General features: G+C 56.5%; 2 protein-coding genes, 1 long non-coding RNA gene and 1 pseudogene across 9 annotated transcripts in view; 2 read left to right on the top strand and 2 right to left on the bottom strand.

Annotated features, from left to right (window-relative positions):
- Nucleotides 1-673: 673 nt before the first annotated feature.
- Nucleotides 674-772, top strand: LOC129021281 (U6 spliceosomal RNA; annotated as a pseudogene).
- A 2,516-nt stretch (nucleotides 773-3,288) lies between these two features.
- ZNF446 (zinc finger protein 446) lies at nucleotides 3,289-9,172 on the bottom strand. 2 transcript variants are annotated; one of them, XM_054462961.2, is made up of 7 exons: nucleotides 8,349-9,172; nucleotides 6,958-7,339; nucleotides 6,692-6,881; nucleotides 6,337-6,431; nucleotides 4,789-4,873; nucleotides 4,497-4,586; nucleotides 3,289-4,340 (listed from the first exon to the last, which is right to left on the bottom strand). In XM_054462961.2, the coding sequence occupies exons 2-7, from the start codon at nucleotides 7,297-7,299 to the stop codon at nucleotides 3,790-3,792; spliced, it is 1,353 nt and encodes a 450-aa protein (XP_054318936.1). In that variant the 5' UTR covers nucleotides 7,300-7,339; nucleotides 8,349-9,172; the 3' UTR covers nucleotides 3,289-3,789. The 2 variants fall into 2 exon arrangements, with proteins under 2 accessions (XP_054318936.1, XP_054318937.1); XM_054462962.2 differs by having other exon boundaries at nucleotides 8,041-8,351.
- LOC134738835 (uncharacterized) lies at nucleotides 8,553-18,012 on the top strand. The gene is made up of 2 exons (XR_010124972.1): nucleotides 8,553-8,696; nucleotides 16,453-18,012. It is a non-coding gene; the product is annotated as an uncharacterized LOC134738835 (long non-coding RNA).
- The window catches only part of ZNF324 (zinc finger protein 324), a 21,614-nt gene continuing 13,315 nt past the window's right edge, over nucleotides 10,965-19,263 (bottom strand). For 2 of the 6 annotated variants that reach the window (XM_054462960.2, XM_054462957.2), the window contains 3 exons: nucleotides 15,241-15,367; nucleotides 14,707-14,823; nucleotides 10,965-13,814 (listed from right to left, as the gene is read on the bottom strand). In XM_054462960.2, the coding sequence (XP_054318935.2) occupies nucleotides 12,391-13,814; nucleotides 14,707-14,823; nucleotides 15,241-15,367 (1,668 nt within the window). In that variant the 3' untranslated portion in view covers nucleotides 10,965-12,390. Of the gene's footprint in view, nucleotides 13,815-14,706; nucleotides 14,824-15,240; nucleotides 15,368-16,364; nucleotides 17,312-17,370; nucleotides 18,696-19,263 lie in introns of those variants that run through there. The other 4 variants (XM_054462958.2, XM_063658021.1, XM_063658020.1 and 1 more) reach the window with 4 other exon arrangements.

Raw genomic sequence — 19,263 nt, 5'->3', positions numbered from 1 at the left:
AGCTACAGAACAATTTTCCCCCTAGTGTTCACAGAAGGAATGCAATCCTGCCAACATTTTTTTTTTTTTTGAGATGGAGTCTTGCCCTGTTGCCCAGGCTGGAGTGCAGTCATGAGATCTTGGCTCACTGTAGCCTCAACCTCCTGGACTCAAGTGATCCTCCTGCCTCAGCCTCCCAAGTAGCTGTGACTACAGATGTGCACCACCACACCCAGCTAAAAACATTTTTTTTAATTGTGTTTTTTTTTTTTTGTAGAGATGGAGTCTCACTCTGTTGCCCAGGCTGGTCTCAAACTCTTGGCCTCAAGTGATCCTCCTGCCTCAGCCTCTCAAAGTGCTGGGATTACAGGAGTGAACCACTGTGCTCAGCCATTGCCAACACCTTAGTATTAGCTTGGTGAGATGGTGTCTAACTTCCGGTCTCCAGAATTGTACAATAAGTTTTTGCTGTTTTAAGGCAAAAATAAATCTCATGTTCCCTGCAACTCACCAATCCCATTTTGAGAAATTTATCCTACAGAAATAGCCACAGTAGTATCCAAGTGTTTACTCAAGAGAATTAATCATAGCACTGGGTATCGCGGGGAACAAGAAATTCTTTGGTCTTGGTAGAAATGATGGTGCCAGCCAGAAAATGGAAGATGCATCCAGGCATGAAAAAAAAAAAAGTTAAGTGCTCGCTCACTTCTATAGCACATACACTAAAATTGGAATGATTAGCATGGCCCCTGTGCAAGGGTAAACACAAATTTGTGAAGCATTCCATATGGTGGGGTCATCCCTCTCCTATTTTGAATATTTGCAGTTATTTCATCCATCATCCCTCTCTCTGACCTACCCTCCCGTCTCCCATTTCCGTATTTTTTTTTTTCCACACAGGGTCTCATCCTGTTGCCCAGGCTGGAGTGCAATGGTGTTAACAGAGCTCACTGCAGCCTTAACCTCCTGGGCTCAAGTGATTCTCCCACCTCAGCCTCCCTGGGACTACAGGTATGTGCCACTATGCCTGGCTAATTATTATCATTATTTTTGAGACAGGGTCTCACTCTGTCACCCAGGCTGCAGTGCAGTGGCGCCATCTTGGCTCACTGCAGCTCTGCCTCACGGGTTCAAGTGATTCTTGTTCCTCAGCCTCCCAAGTAACTGGGACTACAGGTGCATGTCACCATACCTGGCTAATTTTTGTATTTTTTTTTAGTACAGTCGAGGTTTCACCATGTTGGGTAGGCTGGTGTCGAACTCCAAGTGGTCCACCTGCCTTGGTCTCCCAAAGTGCTGGGAATATAGGCATGAGCCTGCCACGCCCAGCCTACTATTATTTTTAATTTTTTTTTTTTTGGAGACAGGGTCTCACTATTTGCCCAGATTGGTCTTGAACTCCTGGTCTCCCAAAGTGAAACAACATAAGTTGCCTTACAAGAAACTTTACATTCAAACACTTCTATATGTAAACTTCTGGAGTAAGCATTGCCACGAGACAGTTGAATTAGGGACCATTTTCATGATCTTCTTTGCCATCTTGTATATTTCAAATTTTTCTAAGTGAGCATAAATTGCTTCTAAATGTGAAAAAGTTTATTTAAAAACTGCCCTCACCCCCTGCAGCTTTTCTTTCATGATCTGGCCCTTTCACAGTCTTCTATACCCTGACTCTCCCTTCTGGGCTGGGGCCTAGCTGGAGCCCCTGGGTACTGCTCTGTCTTCTTCCTCTCTGTCCCCAGCACAGCTCTCGCCTCCTGCTTGCTCACAGATCACCCACCCCCAGCTCCATCTCCAAACTGGCCCTGCTTCCGGAGCCCTGCACATGGGAGCAACGGGTTAGAAGGTCCTCAGAAAAGGGGATGGGGAAGATGGGCCTCTGAGGAGAGCCTCCCTCTCCCAGCTTCAGGCTGCAGCAGGGTTCCTGCCCCCTGTCCCAGGGAGCCCCTCCTGGGGTAACCACAGTCACAGCTACCCTCAACATCCACCTGCAACTTGTGCACATGCTGCACATACCAGCAGCTGGCGAGGGCTCCTTCCGAGAGGGCACCCATTTCCTGAAACCATCCCCTGTGAAAATGCCCCTTGTTTTCAGAGTAGGAAGGAGAAGAGTGCTGAATCAAGGCCCCCAAGGATTCCCCATTCCAATCCCCAGAAGCTGTCAACATCTCATACGGCAAAAGGGACTCTGCGGTGTGACTAAGTGTGCAGGTAGGGGACAAGATATGATGAGGGTCCTTAAGAGAAGGAGGCCAAAGGATCGATTGGTTTCAGAGAGCTGGCAGCCTAAGGAAGACATGACCATCTATGGCTGGCTTTGAAGATGGAGGAAGGGACCAAGAAAAAAAAAAGGGGGAACGTGGGCTGACTCTAGAAGCTGGAAAAGGCAACAAAATGGATGATTCCCTCCTAGAGCCTTCAGGAGGAACCAGTCCTGTTAAAACCTTGATTATGGCTGGGCGCGGTGGCTCATGCCTGTAATCCCAGCACTTTGGGAGGCCGAGGTGGGCGGATCACGAGGTCAGGAGATCAAGACCATCCTGGCTAACACGGTAAAACCCCATCTCTACTAAAAATGCAAAAAAATTAAGCAGGCGTGGTGGAGGGTGTCTGTAGTCCCAGCTACTCAGGAGGTTGAGGCAGGAGAATGGCGTGAACCTGGGAGGCAGAGCTTGCAGTGAGCCGAGATTGTGCCACCGCACTGCAGCCTGGGCAATAGAGCGAGACTCCGTCTCAAACAAAACAAAACAAAACAAAACCTTGATTTTAGCCCAGTGGGACCCATGTCAGAGTTCTGACCTTCAGAGCTGTAAGAGAATAAATCTGTTGTTTCAAGCTGCCAAGTTTGTTAAAGCAGCAACAGGAAACTAATACAGTGCACTGGCGAGTCCCCAGTGACTGCCCAGAGATCCGGTGCTTCCCAGGGAGCTGACCTTTTGCCCTCCTGCTGCATGACCAGCTAACTATGGAGGGTGCAGCCTGACCTAGAAGTACCCATGGCCTTGGCAACCCCTGCTTGCAGCCCCTCTTCTCAGAGGTCCCCCTTGTCCAGCTGTACTTGGAAAGGAAATCCCCTTTGTGTCTCCCAAGCCGGGACTGATGAGTTCCAAGGCCAGCGAGGCTGGTGAGTGATGTGGGCGGCAAGGAGCAAGGGAGGCTGGGGACCTGGGACCTGGGTTCTGTGGCAACAGAGGTTTGGCTGTTCTGGGCTCAACTGCCCTGTGGCTCCAGCTACTGGGCAGAGACAGCAAACTGCCTATTTCCCGACCAGCAGAAGCCAGAAATCAGGATTCTTATTCAGAAACTCCATATTATGAAAGTGGAATTTATGTTAAAATTCTAACACACACGGAGCAGGAGAAACGGAAGCCAACTGTGCTTCCTGGGTCTTCTGCTGCTCTCCACACTGAGACCTCAGGCCCAGCCTCTGCACAGACGGGTGGGAAGGCACAGTTTTTGAACACCCACCTGAGGCAAGGAGGTCCCAGGAGAGGGAGTGTTGTCAGCCCAGGCCATGTCACGGGGAGGGAGGGCGCCTGGTGCTTGGCAGTCACCCCACAGGCACTGGTCAGCCATAGAAGGGAACCCAGACCTCCCTCTAGGAGGCAGGGGCAAGAAGAGAGGGAGCAGCTCCTTTTCCTTGCACCCAGGTCTTTTGGGGGAGACCAGACCAGGGGCAGGGAACTGGCTTGGGACCCCTTGTTCACTCTGGCATCCCCTGCTGCCTCCAGAGTCTTCTGCTGGTGCCCCAGAGGCTGTATCCAGGCCTTGAGAACACCGAGGCCCCGAGGGACTGTGCTGTCTGGCTGCTCATGGAGCCTCCGGCCGGTGGCCCTTGCGGTGGATGACCAGCTGAGACTTCCAGTCGAAGGCGCGGCCACAGTCACTGCAGAAGTGGCGCCGCTGGCCTGTGTGGCTCTTGCGGTGGATGACCAGCTGCGACTTCCAGCTGAAGCTGCACCCGCACTCCTCGCATGGGTAGCTCCGGGGGCCTGTGAGTGAACGTCGGGGGTGGTGCGGAAAGGCCAGCTCCCTTTGTGGTGGCTTCTCTGTGCTTTCCCCGGTGGCTAGCCCCGGGGACTGCGCACCTGGCCCACTCGTGTGTGTCCGGTGGTGGATGACGAACACTGACTTCCAATCGAAGCCGCGGCCACACTGCTCGCACGTGTAGGGCTTCCTGGGGGTGGCAGCCGGCTCCAGTCTCGTCTCTGCAGGTTTGGGCTGAGTGGGCACTGGCGGTGTCCTTGGGCGCACAGTGGGGGCAGCAGTGGCAGCCCCAGACAAGCCCTCCCAGGCTGCAGGCCCTGGGCCCTGGGGCGGCTGGGCCTCTGGGCAGCCGGGTAGACCCTCACTCTCATTTCCTGGGGGCAGGGGCAAACCAGGTGAGTCCCAGCACTCGGCACCCCCTCCCTCAGGCTTGTGGCTGTGGCACAAGCTCCCGTCCCCCCATGAGTGGGTGGCTCAGGTCCCACCGATACAGGAGGGGTGATTCAGGCTGGATGGTGTGGGGCACTCACCCGAGCGCAGGCTTCTGCAGACGCCTGTCCCCGTGAGCAGCATCCCCAGCTCTGACTGGGCCTGTGCCTCTGGCTGGTGGGGCGGTAACCCTGCCCGGGTGGGGGGCACAGTTAGGCGTGGGGTTTGCATGAAGGAGGGGTGGGGTTGGTTCTGGTAGGTGACAGGGTGTTCCTCTGGAAGGTGGGAGAGCTGGGTAGGGCTGGTAGCACAGAGGCCCTGCCCAGCTAGGCCTGCTGCAGGGTGGGTGCAGGCCCCAGGGAGAGGGGCGGGTTGGGGCTGGCTGGTCCTCACCCAAGGAGACCACCGTGCCGTACTTCTCCAGCATCGCATCCCAGTACAGTTCCTTCTGTGACCGGTCCAGCAGCCCCCACTCCTCCTGCGGATGTGGCCCATCACTGTAGGCGTCTTTCCACCCCTCCCCTGCCCTGTCTGGTTCACATTCTTACCTATTACCCAGAAGAGTCAGCAAGTTACCTATGCCTCATCTGCCCCTCCTGCTGAGAATGATCTCGAGGTGTGTGTTTGTTAAGTGCAGGGGTTCTCCTTCAGATCACCTGACCAGTGCTTCTGCCAGCACTCATCCCCCTCCACTACCCCATCCCGCTCAGAGGGCAGGCTTGGCAGCATCACAGGGACCTGAGTGACTTTATCGAGGAATGAACTCCCTGATTGGGGGTCAGCCCTCCTTGCTGCCTGAGTCCCATCATCTGGGGCTTTGCTGGGTTGGGAAAAATAATCCTGAGGGACAAGCTGTGGCAAGCCCAGGGGCAGGAAGGCGGCAGCTGTGAGGAGCCACAGCTAGAGATGGTGCTGGCTGGAGGTGAGGACACTGGAAAGTGCAGCCTACCCACCCTGCCTCACTTTCTGACTGTGCCATGGGGCTGTGGAGGGAGCCTGGAAGGACTTCTTAGCCTCAAAACACACCTCAACCAGCAATGTTGCTGCTGAAACTCCCCAGTGGAGTTGTTAGAAGCAGAGGAGCCAGGAGACGAAAAGACCTCGCTACCCACACTTGGGAACCAAGTGATCCAGGTAGAAGAGGCCTCAAGCTGAGCTTCCAGGCCCAACAGGTGGCCTCTGAGGAAACCCCTGGGAGAGAAGGGACTTCGGGCATTTCCCAGGGAGAGTGTCTCCATCTGGTCTCAGGTGTGGGGGGAGTCCTGCCACAGCTGGTCATCTTGTCCCCTCCCCAGCTACACACAAAAGTTCAAATCCCCAGGTCTGGCTCAGGACCTCTGGGAGCAGCAAACCTCCCAACTGACTTCTCTGGAGATGAGGAAGCCCAGCCCACTAGTTCCAGCCACTCTAAACTGGGTTTCCATGGCTTGAGGCCCAAATCCTTTTTTTTCTGTTTTTGACACAGAATTTTGCTCTTGTTGACCAGGCTGGAGCGCAGTGGCACAGTCTCGGCTCACTGCAACCTCTGCCTCCCGGGTTCAAGCGACTGTCCTGCCTCACCCTCCCTAGTAGCTGGGATTACAGGTGCCTGCCACCACTTCTGGCTAATTTTTGTATCTTTAGTAGAGACGGGGTTTCACCACATTGGCCAGGCTGGTCTCGAGCTCCTGACCTCAGGTGATCCGCTCACCTCGGCCTCCCAAAGTGCTAGGATTACAGGTGTAAGCCACCATGTCCAGCCCCAAATCCTTTTCAATAATAGATCACCAGTCTGTCCCTCTGCCCCAGGTCCTGTGGAGGGGTACAGCTGTTATAGACTCCACTTCTGGGAAGCAAAGAGCCACTAGTCAAGGAGCCTGGAAAACCACCAGGCAGAGGGCAGCCATGGGGACAGTCCCTTCCCACAGCTGGGGCCTACAGTTCCCACTTGGGGCTGCTCACCTGAATCCTCGGTGGGTGGAAGGATGTGGAGGCTGGTTCTTGGTGTCCATGGTGCCCCTCAGCGGACTGCGCTGCAAGTGGAGGGCTGGAGGGTGCTGAAAAGTGGGGCAGATGGAAGGATGGTGTCAGGGGCTGCCCACATGAGCCATGGCAGATGAGGAGCTCCTCTGCTGTGTGACATGGTACGTAGCCAGCCCTTGGCTCCTGCCTCCCAGGTCCCCATCCCAGACAGGGACATCCACATTCACTTCAGGAGTCCCAGCCTTGACACACCTTTCCTGGGACTCCCACCCTAGCCAGGAATGTCCACAATTCCTCCAGGAGTCCCTCATCTCTGGTGGGACCCCAGCCTCACCCACTTCCTGTCCATCGACATTGGGCTCCTCCTTCACACTGCAGCTGAGCTGGACAGACCTCTCTATTCTGGTGACCTGGGGACCCTCCCCAGGGGACTCCACTGTCCCTGAGGGGTGGGGGCTCCCCAGTGGTTCCTCTGTCTTCTGGGCTGCAGGGAGCACCTCCTGCTTCAGGACATGGGCTGTGATCTGAGGAGAAGAGGTAGGTCACAACGGCTCTAGCCAGGGTCTATCCCTCCAAGAAGCTGATGCCAGCCACACTCACCCAGCCCAACAGTTGCCCAGGGTCATCCTGCAGTCCTTCGACTAGGGCAGCGGCCTCCTCAGGACTGCCTGGCCGCTGACTGCGCACCCAGGCCTGGATCTCGGGAGGCAGTGTGCCCAGGAACTGCTCCAGCACCAGCATCTCCAGCATTTGCTCCTTGGAGTGTGCCTCAGGCTGCAGCCACTGGCGACACAGTTCACGCAGCCGGGCCAGGGCTTCTCGGGGACCTGCCACCTCCTGGTAGCAGAACCCTCGGAAGCGGAGGCGGGCAGTCTCAGGCTCCTCAAGGGTGGTCTCTGGGTCCATGAGGGGCAGGCATGGGGGACCCAGAGGGGATGGCATTCTTGCTCAAGGGGGTGGTCTTGGAATCGTCAAGATGGGCCTACAGAAAAGGAAAGGTCAGAATGTCAGCCAAGAGAATCTGGCCAGGGGAAGGCAGACACCAGGCTCAGCTCAGGGGGCTGAGACCAGGACCAAGTGGACTCTGAGGCCAGAGGAGGTAAGGCCAAGAAAGCTCCATGGAAGGAGGAGGGTCACGGGACCTAAACAATGACGGCAAATGAGAGCAGGAGGAAGCCTCAGGGACAAATGCTTGGACGCAAGGTGTCCAGGGAGCTTCCTGGAAATTGCAAACAGTTGGGTCCAACAGGGGACTGCTAGGAGATGACGCTAAAGAGGTGGAGAAGAACAGTCATCACAGAGTTCCAGCGCCAGGCTGAGCAGCCACAGACAGTGCCCCGCCGAGATGCGAGGAGAGTGGGCCAGGGTGGGCGGGTTCCCTGAGGGTGGAGGAGGCAGCGGGTAGAAGGTGGGGCCAGGCTGTAATGTACGGGGACGAGTCTCCACAATCTCGGGGATGTTGAGTGGGTGGGACCTCCTTTAGAACTGGCTCTGGGGAGGGGGCACGTGGACATCGTGCTCGCTGACCACAGCGAACCGTGGACGACTCACGGTGCCGGGGCTCGTGCATGTAAAAATGAAAAGCAAAGGCCAAGAAAAACAGGGCCAAAGCTCCACGTTGCGCGGAGTCGAGGGATGGCCACAGCATCCCGGCCCTGAGGGTCTGCAGTGAAACACGCCCACCTGGACGGGCCTGAGAGACCAGGCCTGACACCCGGCCTATCCAAGGGATGCTCGAACTTAGGGATCTGTCCCCAAAAGGGAAAGGCAAGAGGGAGGCGTTCCAAGAGGACGTGCCGGGCCCGGCCCCCCGGAACGGCGTTGAGAGTAGGAAAGGCCTGAGCGAAGGCTGAGGTGACGCGCGCGGCCTGTCGGGAAGTGGGCGGGCCCTCCAGGGCGCCGACAGCAGGAGCCGTTCAGGCCCCAGAGGGCGGCCCCAAGCCCTCCCACGGGGTGGAAAGGCTGCGCCCACTCTGGCAGCCTGCGCTCACCTCAACCCGGAGCCGTTGCTTGGCGGCCGCTTCCCGGATGTGGCGCCGCACATCGCGGCGCGCCTCAGCCGGGTGTTGCCCCGGCGACGCCGCGCTGACCAATCTCTCGCCTGCACCGAAGGCACCGCCCACGCCCTTTGAACTACATTTCCCGTGAGCATCAGCAAGACGCGCGACCGTGACTCGCGGACCCGCATTTGCAGCAGCCTCTGACGCCTGAGAGGCGCTCTGTTCCTCTAGGAGGTACGGCAGAGTCCCAGAGTTATATGGGCTCCCTCCGCTCTGAGAGCAGCTCTTCCCAGAATATAAACCTGCGCGTCTGTACAGTGGACCGGTTCCTATTGGCAGGTGAGGAGAGGAGGTTTTGCCCAATCAGAGGTGGCGCTTGCTTGGCCCCGCCGCCCCCACGCCATTCCCCGGGCCAGCCCCCAGATAACGCTAGGGCATATCCGCCCGCCTCCAGCTGTTCCCGTGGCAACGTTCAGGAGCGTTGCCTTGACTTCCGAAGAGGCTGGAAGTGGCGGCCCGGTGGTTTCCTGGGTCGAGTAGTTCGCTGGGACTCGCTTCCAAGTGGTCCCGGGAGAGGCGGTGGTGTAGAAGACCACCCTGAGCCTGGGCTTTCACCCGCCAGGAGGGTACGAGGGCCTTCTTTGACCTCTGTTAAGCGCCCTGAGGAGGTACCGACGGTTGTGACCGCAGTCTCTGACGTCTTCAGATGTCAGTCCTACAAAGTCGGGGGTGGAGGTTTTCCTTCAGGCTGACGGGACGTGCTCAACCGTTTATTTACCTTTTAATTTGGGGAGCAGAACTAGCCAGGGTGACACTAGTTTCTCCCAATAAGCAGTGTTACAGTTTTCTAAATCTGTGGGGTCAGTTTTGCTTCCACACTTAAAGTGGCCGAGCCATGACTTATTCAGTCCTAAATTATACCGCCTGTTTTGGTTTCTTTGGATACCTGGGAATCCCTGCTGCCTGCTCTGGATGAAGAGCAATGGTCTTAATCACCGATTGGAAGCACCGAGCATGTGCGTGGATGAGACTTGCCAACTCGGAGCTTTCCAGAGGCCTCCTCAGGTTGTTTTTGGGGATGAGGTGCTTAGGCCTTTTCTCTGGGACTATGCAGAGTCCCAGAAAAAAAAAAAACAAAACTTTCACCCTCCACCATGTGGGGAGAGCATTGGGGCGTTAATGGTTTCTTCAGTAGTTGTTCCCCAGGCAGCTTTGTTATAGATCTCCCGTCTCTGGGCTGCTGGTTCTCAGCCTTCTGCGGTTCTGGAGTCAGCCTGGTGGGAACTCTCTCCTCTTCCCCAAGTCGCCACGCAGTATTTGGCCTTCTCTAACTTAGTGACAGCTCTCATCCACTTCTAGCTTAGGAATGCCATTGCTCCTGACTCCTCTGTCACCATCCTCATACTTGTGGGTTTATGTGTTTTAAATACTTCCCTCTGTGGTTTCAGTGGATTTCTGAGCCCAGTGAGATGCATGTGTTCAGTCTCACCTTTTGACATAGAAGCCCAGGGATACTTCTACAGTCACTACCTATTCAACATTAAGAGCAGAGGGGGAGGTTGGAGGGAGGTCAGCTGAGGGGCCAAGACCTGCGTGGAGGCGGGAGACTAGGTTGGGGGCCACTGATCAGTCATGGGTTTGGGGAGGGGGAGATTGGAGGAGGGTGGACAAACTGAGGGACAACAGGGGCACAAGCAGACGTGGAAAGTAGCCTGATGGAGGGAGGCGGCTGGTGGGAAGAGAAGGTAGGGTATTGAGCTCAGCCTAAGGGGTCAGGCGGGCTCAGGGCAGAAACTTCGCTCAAGAAGCGTCTGTCAAAGGCACAGAAATGATTTCATGTGACTCTCTGGGTATCTACTTGTTTGACAGATGCTTTTGCTCCTGACTCCCATGGGCTCCCCAGAAAAGTGCTCTTTCAGGCAGGGAAGGGTTATTGTCTGCATTTCACAGCTCTGCAGACTTAGTGGGGGACAGTGTTTCAGGGACCTACTGGGATTCTGGTGGCCCAAGTCTTGCAGGCTCCAGGGGAGCTGGGTTCTGTGTGTCTCCACTCCCTGCAGGAACCTGTGAGGTTTCACAGGTGGAAGAGTCTGGCCCCAATATTAAGTGTGTGGGGCCTGGGTCTGGGCTCTTCGTGTATAGGGCAGGATAGCTGCAGGATTTTGGAAGCCATGGGATGGAGCGCCCAGTGGTTGGAGTCAACCTTGCAGGGTCATCACACATGGCCACACCCTCTATCTCAGCAGCAGAAGGAACACAGCCCTGCCTTGGTTTCTCCACCTACCATCCTCCCATTGCCAGGATCCACCAGGACTCATCTAGCAGGGCTGCTGCTCCAGACAGCCCCACTCTATCCCATTTCATCCAGCTCCTGGTTACCCCAACCCACCTCTGGCCCTGAAAAGGATACAGGTATCCCACTCCCTCCCTGGGCTGCAGACAGGCTGTATCTCTACTCTGTGGCCTCTTGAGGGTACCCAGGTTGAAGCCAAGTCCAGGAACTTCTGTGATGATGACAAACACTGATGGCATGTCAGGGTATGTTCAATACCATCTGCATTGTATGAGGGTGAAATAGGTGTCAGGTTGCTACCGTTCACACAAATGTTTAAAAAGAAACCTTTATCAGAGAAGCTCTTGAACTGTTATTAAGACTGAACCATGCTCTGGAGTAGGGACAAGAGGCTGTGCTCTGGAGGTCCAAACTGCTGTACAGGAAACTGCAACACCTACTCTGAGTTGCAGATGGTAGTCTTTTTTTTTTTTTTTTCCCATTAAGGAGAACATGAATTTCCTTGGAGGTGAGGCTCCAGGTAGGGACAGGGCCTGGTCTGCTGAAGGCCACAGGAAGCAAATGGCCCCCAGTCCACCCTTCTGTCCCTGCCATGAAGGGCCATTAGGGTGGGGAGGTCCTCAGAAGGGTGTCACACATAGCCTTAGGCAATAGCAAGTCCTTCCTATTCAGCTCTGTCCAGCCTCCAATTGAGCAGGGATAATAGGGGTGAGACAGGGCTGTGGGGGGGAGTGGCCACCCAACCCGGCAAAAATGAGAAGCTCCATCTTGTCTGAAGTTAACATCATCCCCCTCAGGTATAAAGGCTCCTCCTCACATCGACTTTGGTAAACCAGTCAGTGACAGGCCTTGGCCAAGCTGAGACTTGGGCAAAAACCTGAACGAGTGCCACTGGAAAGCCATCATTCTAGCTCTGTCCTTCCAATGCTGAGAGTCACATGTTCCCCCATGGGCATCCCTCTCCTGAGTCAGCTGTGTGTGTGAAGCCAGGCCAGGCCAGGCTGTGTGCCTCAGTTTCCTCATCTTCCAAGTCGGGGTACCAGCCACAGAGCCATCTCACAGGGCTTCAGAAGTTTCCCAGTACTCAGGATGGGAGCTGGCAGTGAGCACATGTTGGGTCTCATTAGGACTCCACCTGTCAGCATCTACAAACATGCTGTTCAGCGGACCCAAACCTTTTCTTTTTCCCAGAGGTGGTGGCTGACAGAACCCAGACCCTGATCCCCAGTCCCTTGTGGTCTCTTGTCTGCTAGGCTGGCCCCTAGGAAGCCTTGGATGAACAGAGGCAGTGGGTTGAGGGGAGGAGAATACCCTCAGCGGGCATCTATCCAGCGGCCAGTTTGTGTACAGCTGTCATAAGTTTCTCTGGGCCACCCTCAGCCCATGCTCGCATCCCTCTCACCTTAGCAGCCACTGTTATATCACATGAAGCAGCACCACGGTGCAGTGCTGTGACTGTCGGCCTCCTACTGGCTCTGAATAGTCTCAGCCCCACGAGAGTTCAGCCACCACGTCCTCCCCCTGATGTTTCTGCAGTGCTACCTCTTTGGGGATGGAGGTGTGGTCTATGGGTGAACTGGCAAATCCTGTCCCCACGTGCAAATGAAATCACAGCCAAAGGTCCTCCCTTGTCCCTGACTAGCAAGCACGGGACTTTTTCTCTGCTGTGGATCTGCAGAGGACATATGCCCTTTAGCTGTGGAAGGGATTCACAGAAGGCCAGGGCTGCAACCTGTGACCTCAGACCTCCGCTGGCTGCGAGACGGCGGCTGGGCCCGAGGCGGGAGTGGGCTCGGTTTCCTTCACTGGCGCACCTTCTGATGATGCCCCGGAAACAGACCTGGCCTGGGGGTGCAGGCTGGCCCTGGATCGCCGGACGGTCTTCTCGCCGGTATGGATCCTCTGGTGGTGAAAGAGGGCCGGGCGCTCACGGAAGGCACGGCCACACTGCGTGCACACGAAGGGCTTCTCGCCCGTGTGAATGCGCCGGTGGCTGAGCAGCACGGCGCCCTTGGCGAAGGCCTTGCCACAGTCCACGCAGCGGAAGGGCCGCTCGCCCGTGTGCAGGAGCTGGTGCTGGGTGAGGTTGGAGCTGTGGCTAAAGGCGCGGCCACACTGTGGGCAGGCGAAGGGCTTCTCGCCTGTGTGCACGCGCTGGTGCTTAAAGAGCGAGGAGCCCTGGCTGAAGGCAGCACCGCAGAGCGCGCACACAAAGGGCTTCTCGCCCGTGTGCGTACGCTCGTGCTGGATCAGGTGCGAGTTGCGGCAGAAGCGGCGGCCACACTGTGCGCAGGCATAAGGACGCCCGCCCGCGTGGATCTTGCGGTGCTGGCTGAGGTTGGAGCCGTGGCTGAAGGCCTTGCCGCACTCGGAGCAGCGGAAGGACTTCTCGGCCGTGTGGATGCGCTGGTGCCGCACCAGCGAGGAGCTATGCCGGAAGGCCTTGCCGCACACGGGGCACGCGTAGGGCGTCTCGCCGCTGTGGATGCGCTGGTGCTGCGTCAAGTGCGACGTCTGGCTGAAGGCCTTGCCGCACTGGGCGCACTCGTAGGGCCGCTCCCCGGTGTGGGTGCGTAGGTGCTTGAGGAGGTCGGAGCTCTTCACGAACACTTTGCTGCACGCCCTGCATTCGAAGGACTTCTCCCCAGCGTGAAGAGCCTCCCCCAGCTCGTCCCAGGTCGAGGGCTCCTGGCCACCAAGGAGTCTATGAGGCTCCTGCCAAGCCGCACCCATTCGGTGATGCCCCCGACCGCTGGCGGCCTCCAGGTCCTGGGCGCTCCCAAAGGCTCTCCCGGGGACCTCCTGTGCACATGGTTTCTGCCGCTCAGGCGTCCTGGGCTGCCTCCCAAGCAACGCATGCTCTGTGAGTGTCTTTTCCCTAAGCCGGCCGCCCTCGGGAGGCCTAAGCGGGGAGGTCAGTCGCAGGCTGACACTGGCTTGCCCACTGCCTGAGCCTAGCAGGAGCCTCTCCCAGTAGATCACCGACACCCCCGTGGGTTTTCTCTCCCGAGATGGGGAGGCACCCCGTTGTCTTTGCAGGCTTTTTACACTGTGGCAGGCACCGGCAACGGGGAAGACGCTAGTAGTCATCCCAGGTGGGGTATCTGGGAAAGCTCCTGGCCATTCTCCAGAAACATCTCTATCCTCTGTCAAACTCCAGGAACCTAAAGGCAGAGAAACAGTGGTTGCCTGGGGCATCCTGGTTAGGAGAGGACCAGGGCAGGCTGAGTGGACAGGCAAGAAGGAACCCGGGAGCTGGCACAAAAGCTCAGGGGAAAAGTAGAGGTGAGGCTGGCCCTGCAGGAGGGGCTGGGGTTTGGAGGAACAATCTGCCCTGATAGGTGTGGCACTAACTACACTGGGGACTCTCATGATCAAGGTGGCAGCCCCCAGACACCCAGGATATGAAGCTGAGGAAAACTGAGCGGCTGCTGAATGCCACATACATCTCCACACTGGCTATTCCGCCCACACTCCTTCCATTGCTCACCCCTTCCCCCCGCGCCTCCGTGCCCCCTCTCAGGCACCCACTCGCCAACCTGCTCTTGCAATGACCTCCATCCAGTGCTCTAGAGTATACTCCTGAATCCTGCTTACCGACTGCTTCTCCCACCACACCATGAGCCCCAGAAAAGCAGGACCAGGGTCATCCTGATTGAGGCTGTGTCTACGTTGCCTAGAATGGGCCTGACCACTGTGAGCACTCAGGAAACGTTTGCTGAACACAAAGATGAATGATGGGTGAAAGAAATGACCCATCAATTAAGGCAGTGACTAGCCATGGAGGGTTTGAGGCCAGCCCAGCTGAGAGCAGGGCTCTGAGATGGTCTCACCATAGCCTGAGTGCCTTTCTGTGTCAACCCAGCTCCTGTGCCCTTGGAGCTCCACCTTCAAGGGCAGCTAAGGCTGCAGCCTCCGGGAGGGGCTGATGATGGAAGGGAAGGGAATCGGGTGAGAGGGAGGGGAGGAGGGCGCTTCTGGGGAGTCTGGGAAGCAGAGACAGAGGCATGGCCACAGGTTGGTCCCGAATTCACCCCACCCTGAGCTCCCACTCACCAGGGTTGCGCCTCCTGTAGGTGGTCCTGGACAGGGTTGTGTCTGTTCCACTGGGAACCCAGGGCTCCTCGCCACGTTCCAGTTGGATGACCACACGAGGTCGAGAGGTGGAGAGTCCTGTGAGGAGGAGGTGCTGGTTAGAGTCCAGCCCCAGCTCAAGATAACCCACTTCCAAACAGAGGGCAGGAGTCAGGGCTTCATGGAAACAGAAAATGTCATCTGTGCAACTGCAGAATCTAAAGATGGCACAGGGCAAGGGGCTCACAGGAATAGCTCATTCATCCCCAGGGCAGCAACTGTGCCCAGAGCACCAAAGGAAGGGGACTGAGCCCAGGCTCGGAGAGGCCACAGCTGGACAGGGCCACAGGGAGTGGTTGAGCCAGACTGCATGTCTATAGGACCAGACCCCTATTCCACATGGCCCCTGGCTGCAAGGTATGGGCCTGCTCGTCAGCCACCAGGGAGGTGAGGGGGCAGTCCTGGCCAGTCAGCTTGTTATCAGTTGCCCATTTCATGGAGTATCCAGGACCTTACCCAGTGAGGCCACAAGTGCAAAGTTGTCTAGCATCACGCGGCGGTACAGGGCCCTCTGGGCTGTGTCCAGGAGCCCCCACTCCTCCTGGGAGAAGTACACAGCCACATCCTCAAAGGCCATCTGGTCCTAAAAGAGCGGGGAGGAAGAGACAGCCATGGTCTAAGGCTGGGTTATCCAATCTTTTGGCTTCCCTGGGCCACACTGGAAGAAGAATTGTCTTGGGCAACACATAAAATACATTAACACTAATAACAGCTGATGAGCTAAAAAAAAATAAAAATTGCATAAACATCTCATGTTTTAAGAAAGTTTACAAACTTGTTCTGGGCTGCATTCAAAGCCATCCTGGGCAGTGGGTTGGACAAGTTTGGTTTAAGGTATGGCTGTGAGCCAGGACCAAGCTCCCCATCCCAACAGCCACCTCCCATGATGTCCCTCAGACACTCACCCTCCTTCCCTGGGTTCTGCCCCAACCATCTTCAGATGGCACTTCCCTCACATGTCTGGGACCCCTCCCCTCTGCCCTCCCTGACCAGACTCCAGATGCCTTCTTGGCCTCCCCACTGGCAACGCCATACACAAGCAAGCTAGAACAAGTCCTGGCTGGGCCCTCAGCTGCCACACCAAGAGCAGCCCCAGGTGTCCACTCATGACTCAGCATGACCACTCATGACCCTCCCCAGATACACCCTTCCTGCTCTTGTAGCAAGAAACTATGAGTCCCAGCTGGGGCTTTCCAGGCATACCCATCACTGGGACCCTCCCCTGCTGAGCCTGCTTGCCTGACATTTCCAGGCTGCTCATCCAGCCTGAGGGACTGAATGATTCTCACCAGTTGCCACAGGGGAGCAGCCTCAACAACCTGTGAACACAGAGGAACTCAATCCCTTCCTCCTTCTATATGGTGTCCCCTCTCTTTCTTCCCCTCTCTGTTGCCACCCTCCCTTCCTCAGCTAGGTGTTAGGCTCTTCCCAATAGCCCCAGGCATCCCAGCTGGTCTTCTTTAACCTCAAGCCATAACTGCCCACACCTGGCTGAGTCCCTGCCCATTCCTCAGTCCAATTCATAGGCCCTGTCCACAGCCCAGGACACCAACAACGTCAGGTCCAGTGACTTGACCAACCTGGGACATCCCAGACTCTTGATCTTTCCCCTGAAGGAAACCTGCTTTCCTTTCAATTCTCCTATCTACAGCAGCTCTCTTCTTCCAGGCGCTCAGGCTGAACAACATGGGGTACTTAGTTCTTCAAACAGCCCACACCTGATGCATCCGCAGATCCACCAGAATTCACCTGGTCGCCCACCTCCACTACTGCCCAGACTGTGGCAATCCGTTCTTCCCTTCATGCCGACACCCCTGCATGTCTGTTCTCCACGCAACAAACGGTGGAACCGTTTTAAAGTCCCAACTCGGATGTCCTGATTCTGTTCAAAACTTCTATGTCGCCCGACGCCCTCGAGATAAAGCCCACCCCATCGCCTGATACTGCAGCCGCACACATCCCCTCTCCTCCAGCTCCACATCGACAGCGCTCAGTCCCGGAAGCACCTGGGCTTCGGCTCCCCTCCCAGGTTTGGCACACGCAGGACTCTCCCCTCGGAGCCTCCTTCAGGACCTCAGCCCCCTGGCTGCCGGAAGTCGGGAGCTCACCAGTGCCCTGGACACAGGAGTTTGCATTGACCCCCGCAACCCCCCCAGGGCAGGGAGAGGAAGGACGACTAGGCGAGGTCTAGGAAGCGGCCTCCCTCCGTGGGGGCGCGGTCTGTGTGAGCAGAGACTCCCCTGCTTCCCCGGCGCGAGCTTGTCAGCACCACTGCCGGCAGCGGAACCCGCAGCTGGGAGGGAAGAAAGGCGCGGACCACCCAGCACCGCCATCCCCCCCGCGCAGCGTCCCGGGGCCGCCCCGCGCCTCAGTCTCCCCGGCCATCATGGACATGGAACGCCCAGCGCGCAGCCTCCTGGGCTGCCGCACGGTGGGAGAGCGCATGGCTCCCGCCGCGGCCCGACAGTCCCCTGGACGCCCACGACGCACTCTGAGAAACAGAGGCTTGGGGGCGCGGCCGGCGGCCGGCGCCCTTGATCACGACGCGTGCGCAGGGCGGGCCCGACGCGGGCCCTCAGCCAGTACCTTCCTCGCCGCCAGCCTCGGTCCCCGGGAACCTCCTGGAAACCGGATCCGACCCGCGGGCCCCAGCCCAGACCACCGGTGTGGCCTGACGCTGGCGGCGAAGTGACAGTCCCACCGCCGGAAGTCCAGCCCTTCGGTTCTCATTGGCCCAGTGCGCGCCGCGGACGCTTGCGTACAGCCTTCCGGGTCATGTGGTTCCCGCCTGTTTCCCTGCGTGGAGGCGGGGCCACTACCGGTCTCCTTGGCAACGTCCAAGCCCCTGCCGCGCGGGGCGCTGGGAAATGGAGTCACGCGGCGGCCTCGGGTTTTCAAGGGCTTGGTGGCGCCGGTGGATTCGCCCGGTGTGTAGTCCTACCTTCGGCATTCCAGGTGTCCTCCCAAGCAGTCCCGGAGACTAAACCCTGCAGGTGCGAAAGCAGAAACTGCCGAGGTTCCAGGAGGCAACACTAGCAGGGAGCACGGAGGAGAAAATGCACCGGGTAGCGCAAGTGGAGGTGGAGCCGATGCCTGAAGCTCCGGGTTCCCTTCCCAGCTCTGCCTCTCACTGACTGTGCGTCCTGGGCGCGGGTTTGACCTCTCTGTGTCAGTGTCCCGTAAAGGTTTAAGGTCAGGTTTTCAACCTTTACACCAAGAATTCTCAGCCCGTAAGCCTACATTTGTCTTAAGTATGAGACTGTTCCTCGACGCTTGCCCAAAGCATCTGTTTTCCTTGTAATTTGGATGAGCAGAAGTTAATTCCCCAGCCTTGCTTGTCCTTAGACCATCTAGATCTTGTCTTGCCCCACACATCACAATATTTTTTTTCCTTTTTTCTTGGGACCCATTTAAGTGTTTTTTTTTTTTTTTTTTTTTTTAACAGGGTCTTTGTTCTGTTGCCTGTGCTGGAGTGCAGTGGCACGATCTCGGCTCACTGCAACCTCTGCCTCCAGGTTCAAGTGATCCTCCCGCCTCAGCCTCCGTAGTAGCTGGGACCACAGGTGCGCGCGACCACGCCTGGCTAATTTTTGTATTTTTTAGTAGAGACGGAGTTTCACCATTTTGGCCAGGCTGGTCTTGAACTCCTGACCGCAGGTGATCCGCCCGCCTTGGCCTCTCAAAGTGCTGGGATTATAGGCCAATTTAAGTGTCTTTGTCACATAAAAAGGAAAGGCAGAGCAGTCTCAATGTAGACTGTCCCGTTTGGCAGAGAATAAAAGGTTCTCTCTTTGTCTTGTTTTTGGAACCCGTAGACAGTTCTCAGGTGTCCAGTTCCTTAACTCTTTTTGCCTCCCTCCCTCTATACCCACCTCCATCTATAACTATCTCTCTGTCAACTGTCAGCTATAACCGTCCACCTAATTGATTCTACTTGTAAATCCTTGTAGAGCAAGGGAGCTCATCATGTTTGGAATGTTTTAATATAAATTTTGCTACTTTGAAAGAATTTAAGAACATTTCAGGACTGGGCTCAGTGGCTCACACCTGGAATCTGAGCACTTTGGGTGGCCAAGGTGAGCGATCACTTGAGCCTAGGAGTTTGAGACCAGCCTGAGCAACAAAATGTGACCCCATCTGTATAAAAAAATAGAAAAATTAGCTGAGCATGGTCTTGCATTCCTATAATACCAGCTACATGGGAGGCTGAGGTGGGAGGATTGAGTTCAGGAGTTGGAGTGTGCAGTGAGCTATGATGGAGCCCCTGCACTCCAGCCTGGGTAAGAGAGAGACCCTGTCTCAGGAAAAAACAAACAAAAACCCTGAGGGGAAAAAAAAAAACAAAAAACCCAACACTTAGAAGTATTAAAGTTCAAAAACCCTGAAGAAAAAAAAAACCCTAACACTTAGAAGTATTTAAGTTGTGGCTGGGCACTGTGGCTCATGCCTGTAATGCGAGCACTTTGGGAGGCCGAGGTG

Source organism: Pongo pygmaeus, chromosome 20 (genome assembly GCF_028885625.2).
Source record: "Pongo pygmaeus isolate AG05252 chromosome 20, NHGRI_mPonPyg2-v2.0_pri, whole genome shotgun sequence".
In the NCBI taxonomy this organism is placed as follows: Eukaryota; Metazoa; Chordata; class Mammalia; order Primates; family Hominidae; genus Pongo; species Pongo pygmaeus.
This window is presented reverse-complemented; position numbering and strand designations above follow the sequence as displayed.

Coding starts and splice junctions, on each gene's coding strand:
- ZNF446 (XM_054462961.2), bottom strand. CDS start 7,299: ATGCCATCCCCTCTGGGTCCCCCATGCCTGCCCCTCATGGACCCAGAG. Junction 6,882..6,957: donor CTGGGCAACTGTTGGGCTGG/GTGAGTGTGGCT, acceptor TCTTCTCCTCAG/ATCACAGCCCATGTCCTGAA. Junction 4,874..6,336: donor TCCACCCACCGAGGATTCAG/GTGAGCAGCCCC, acceptor CCACATCCGCAG/GAGGAGTGGGGGCTGCTGGA.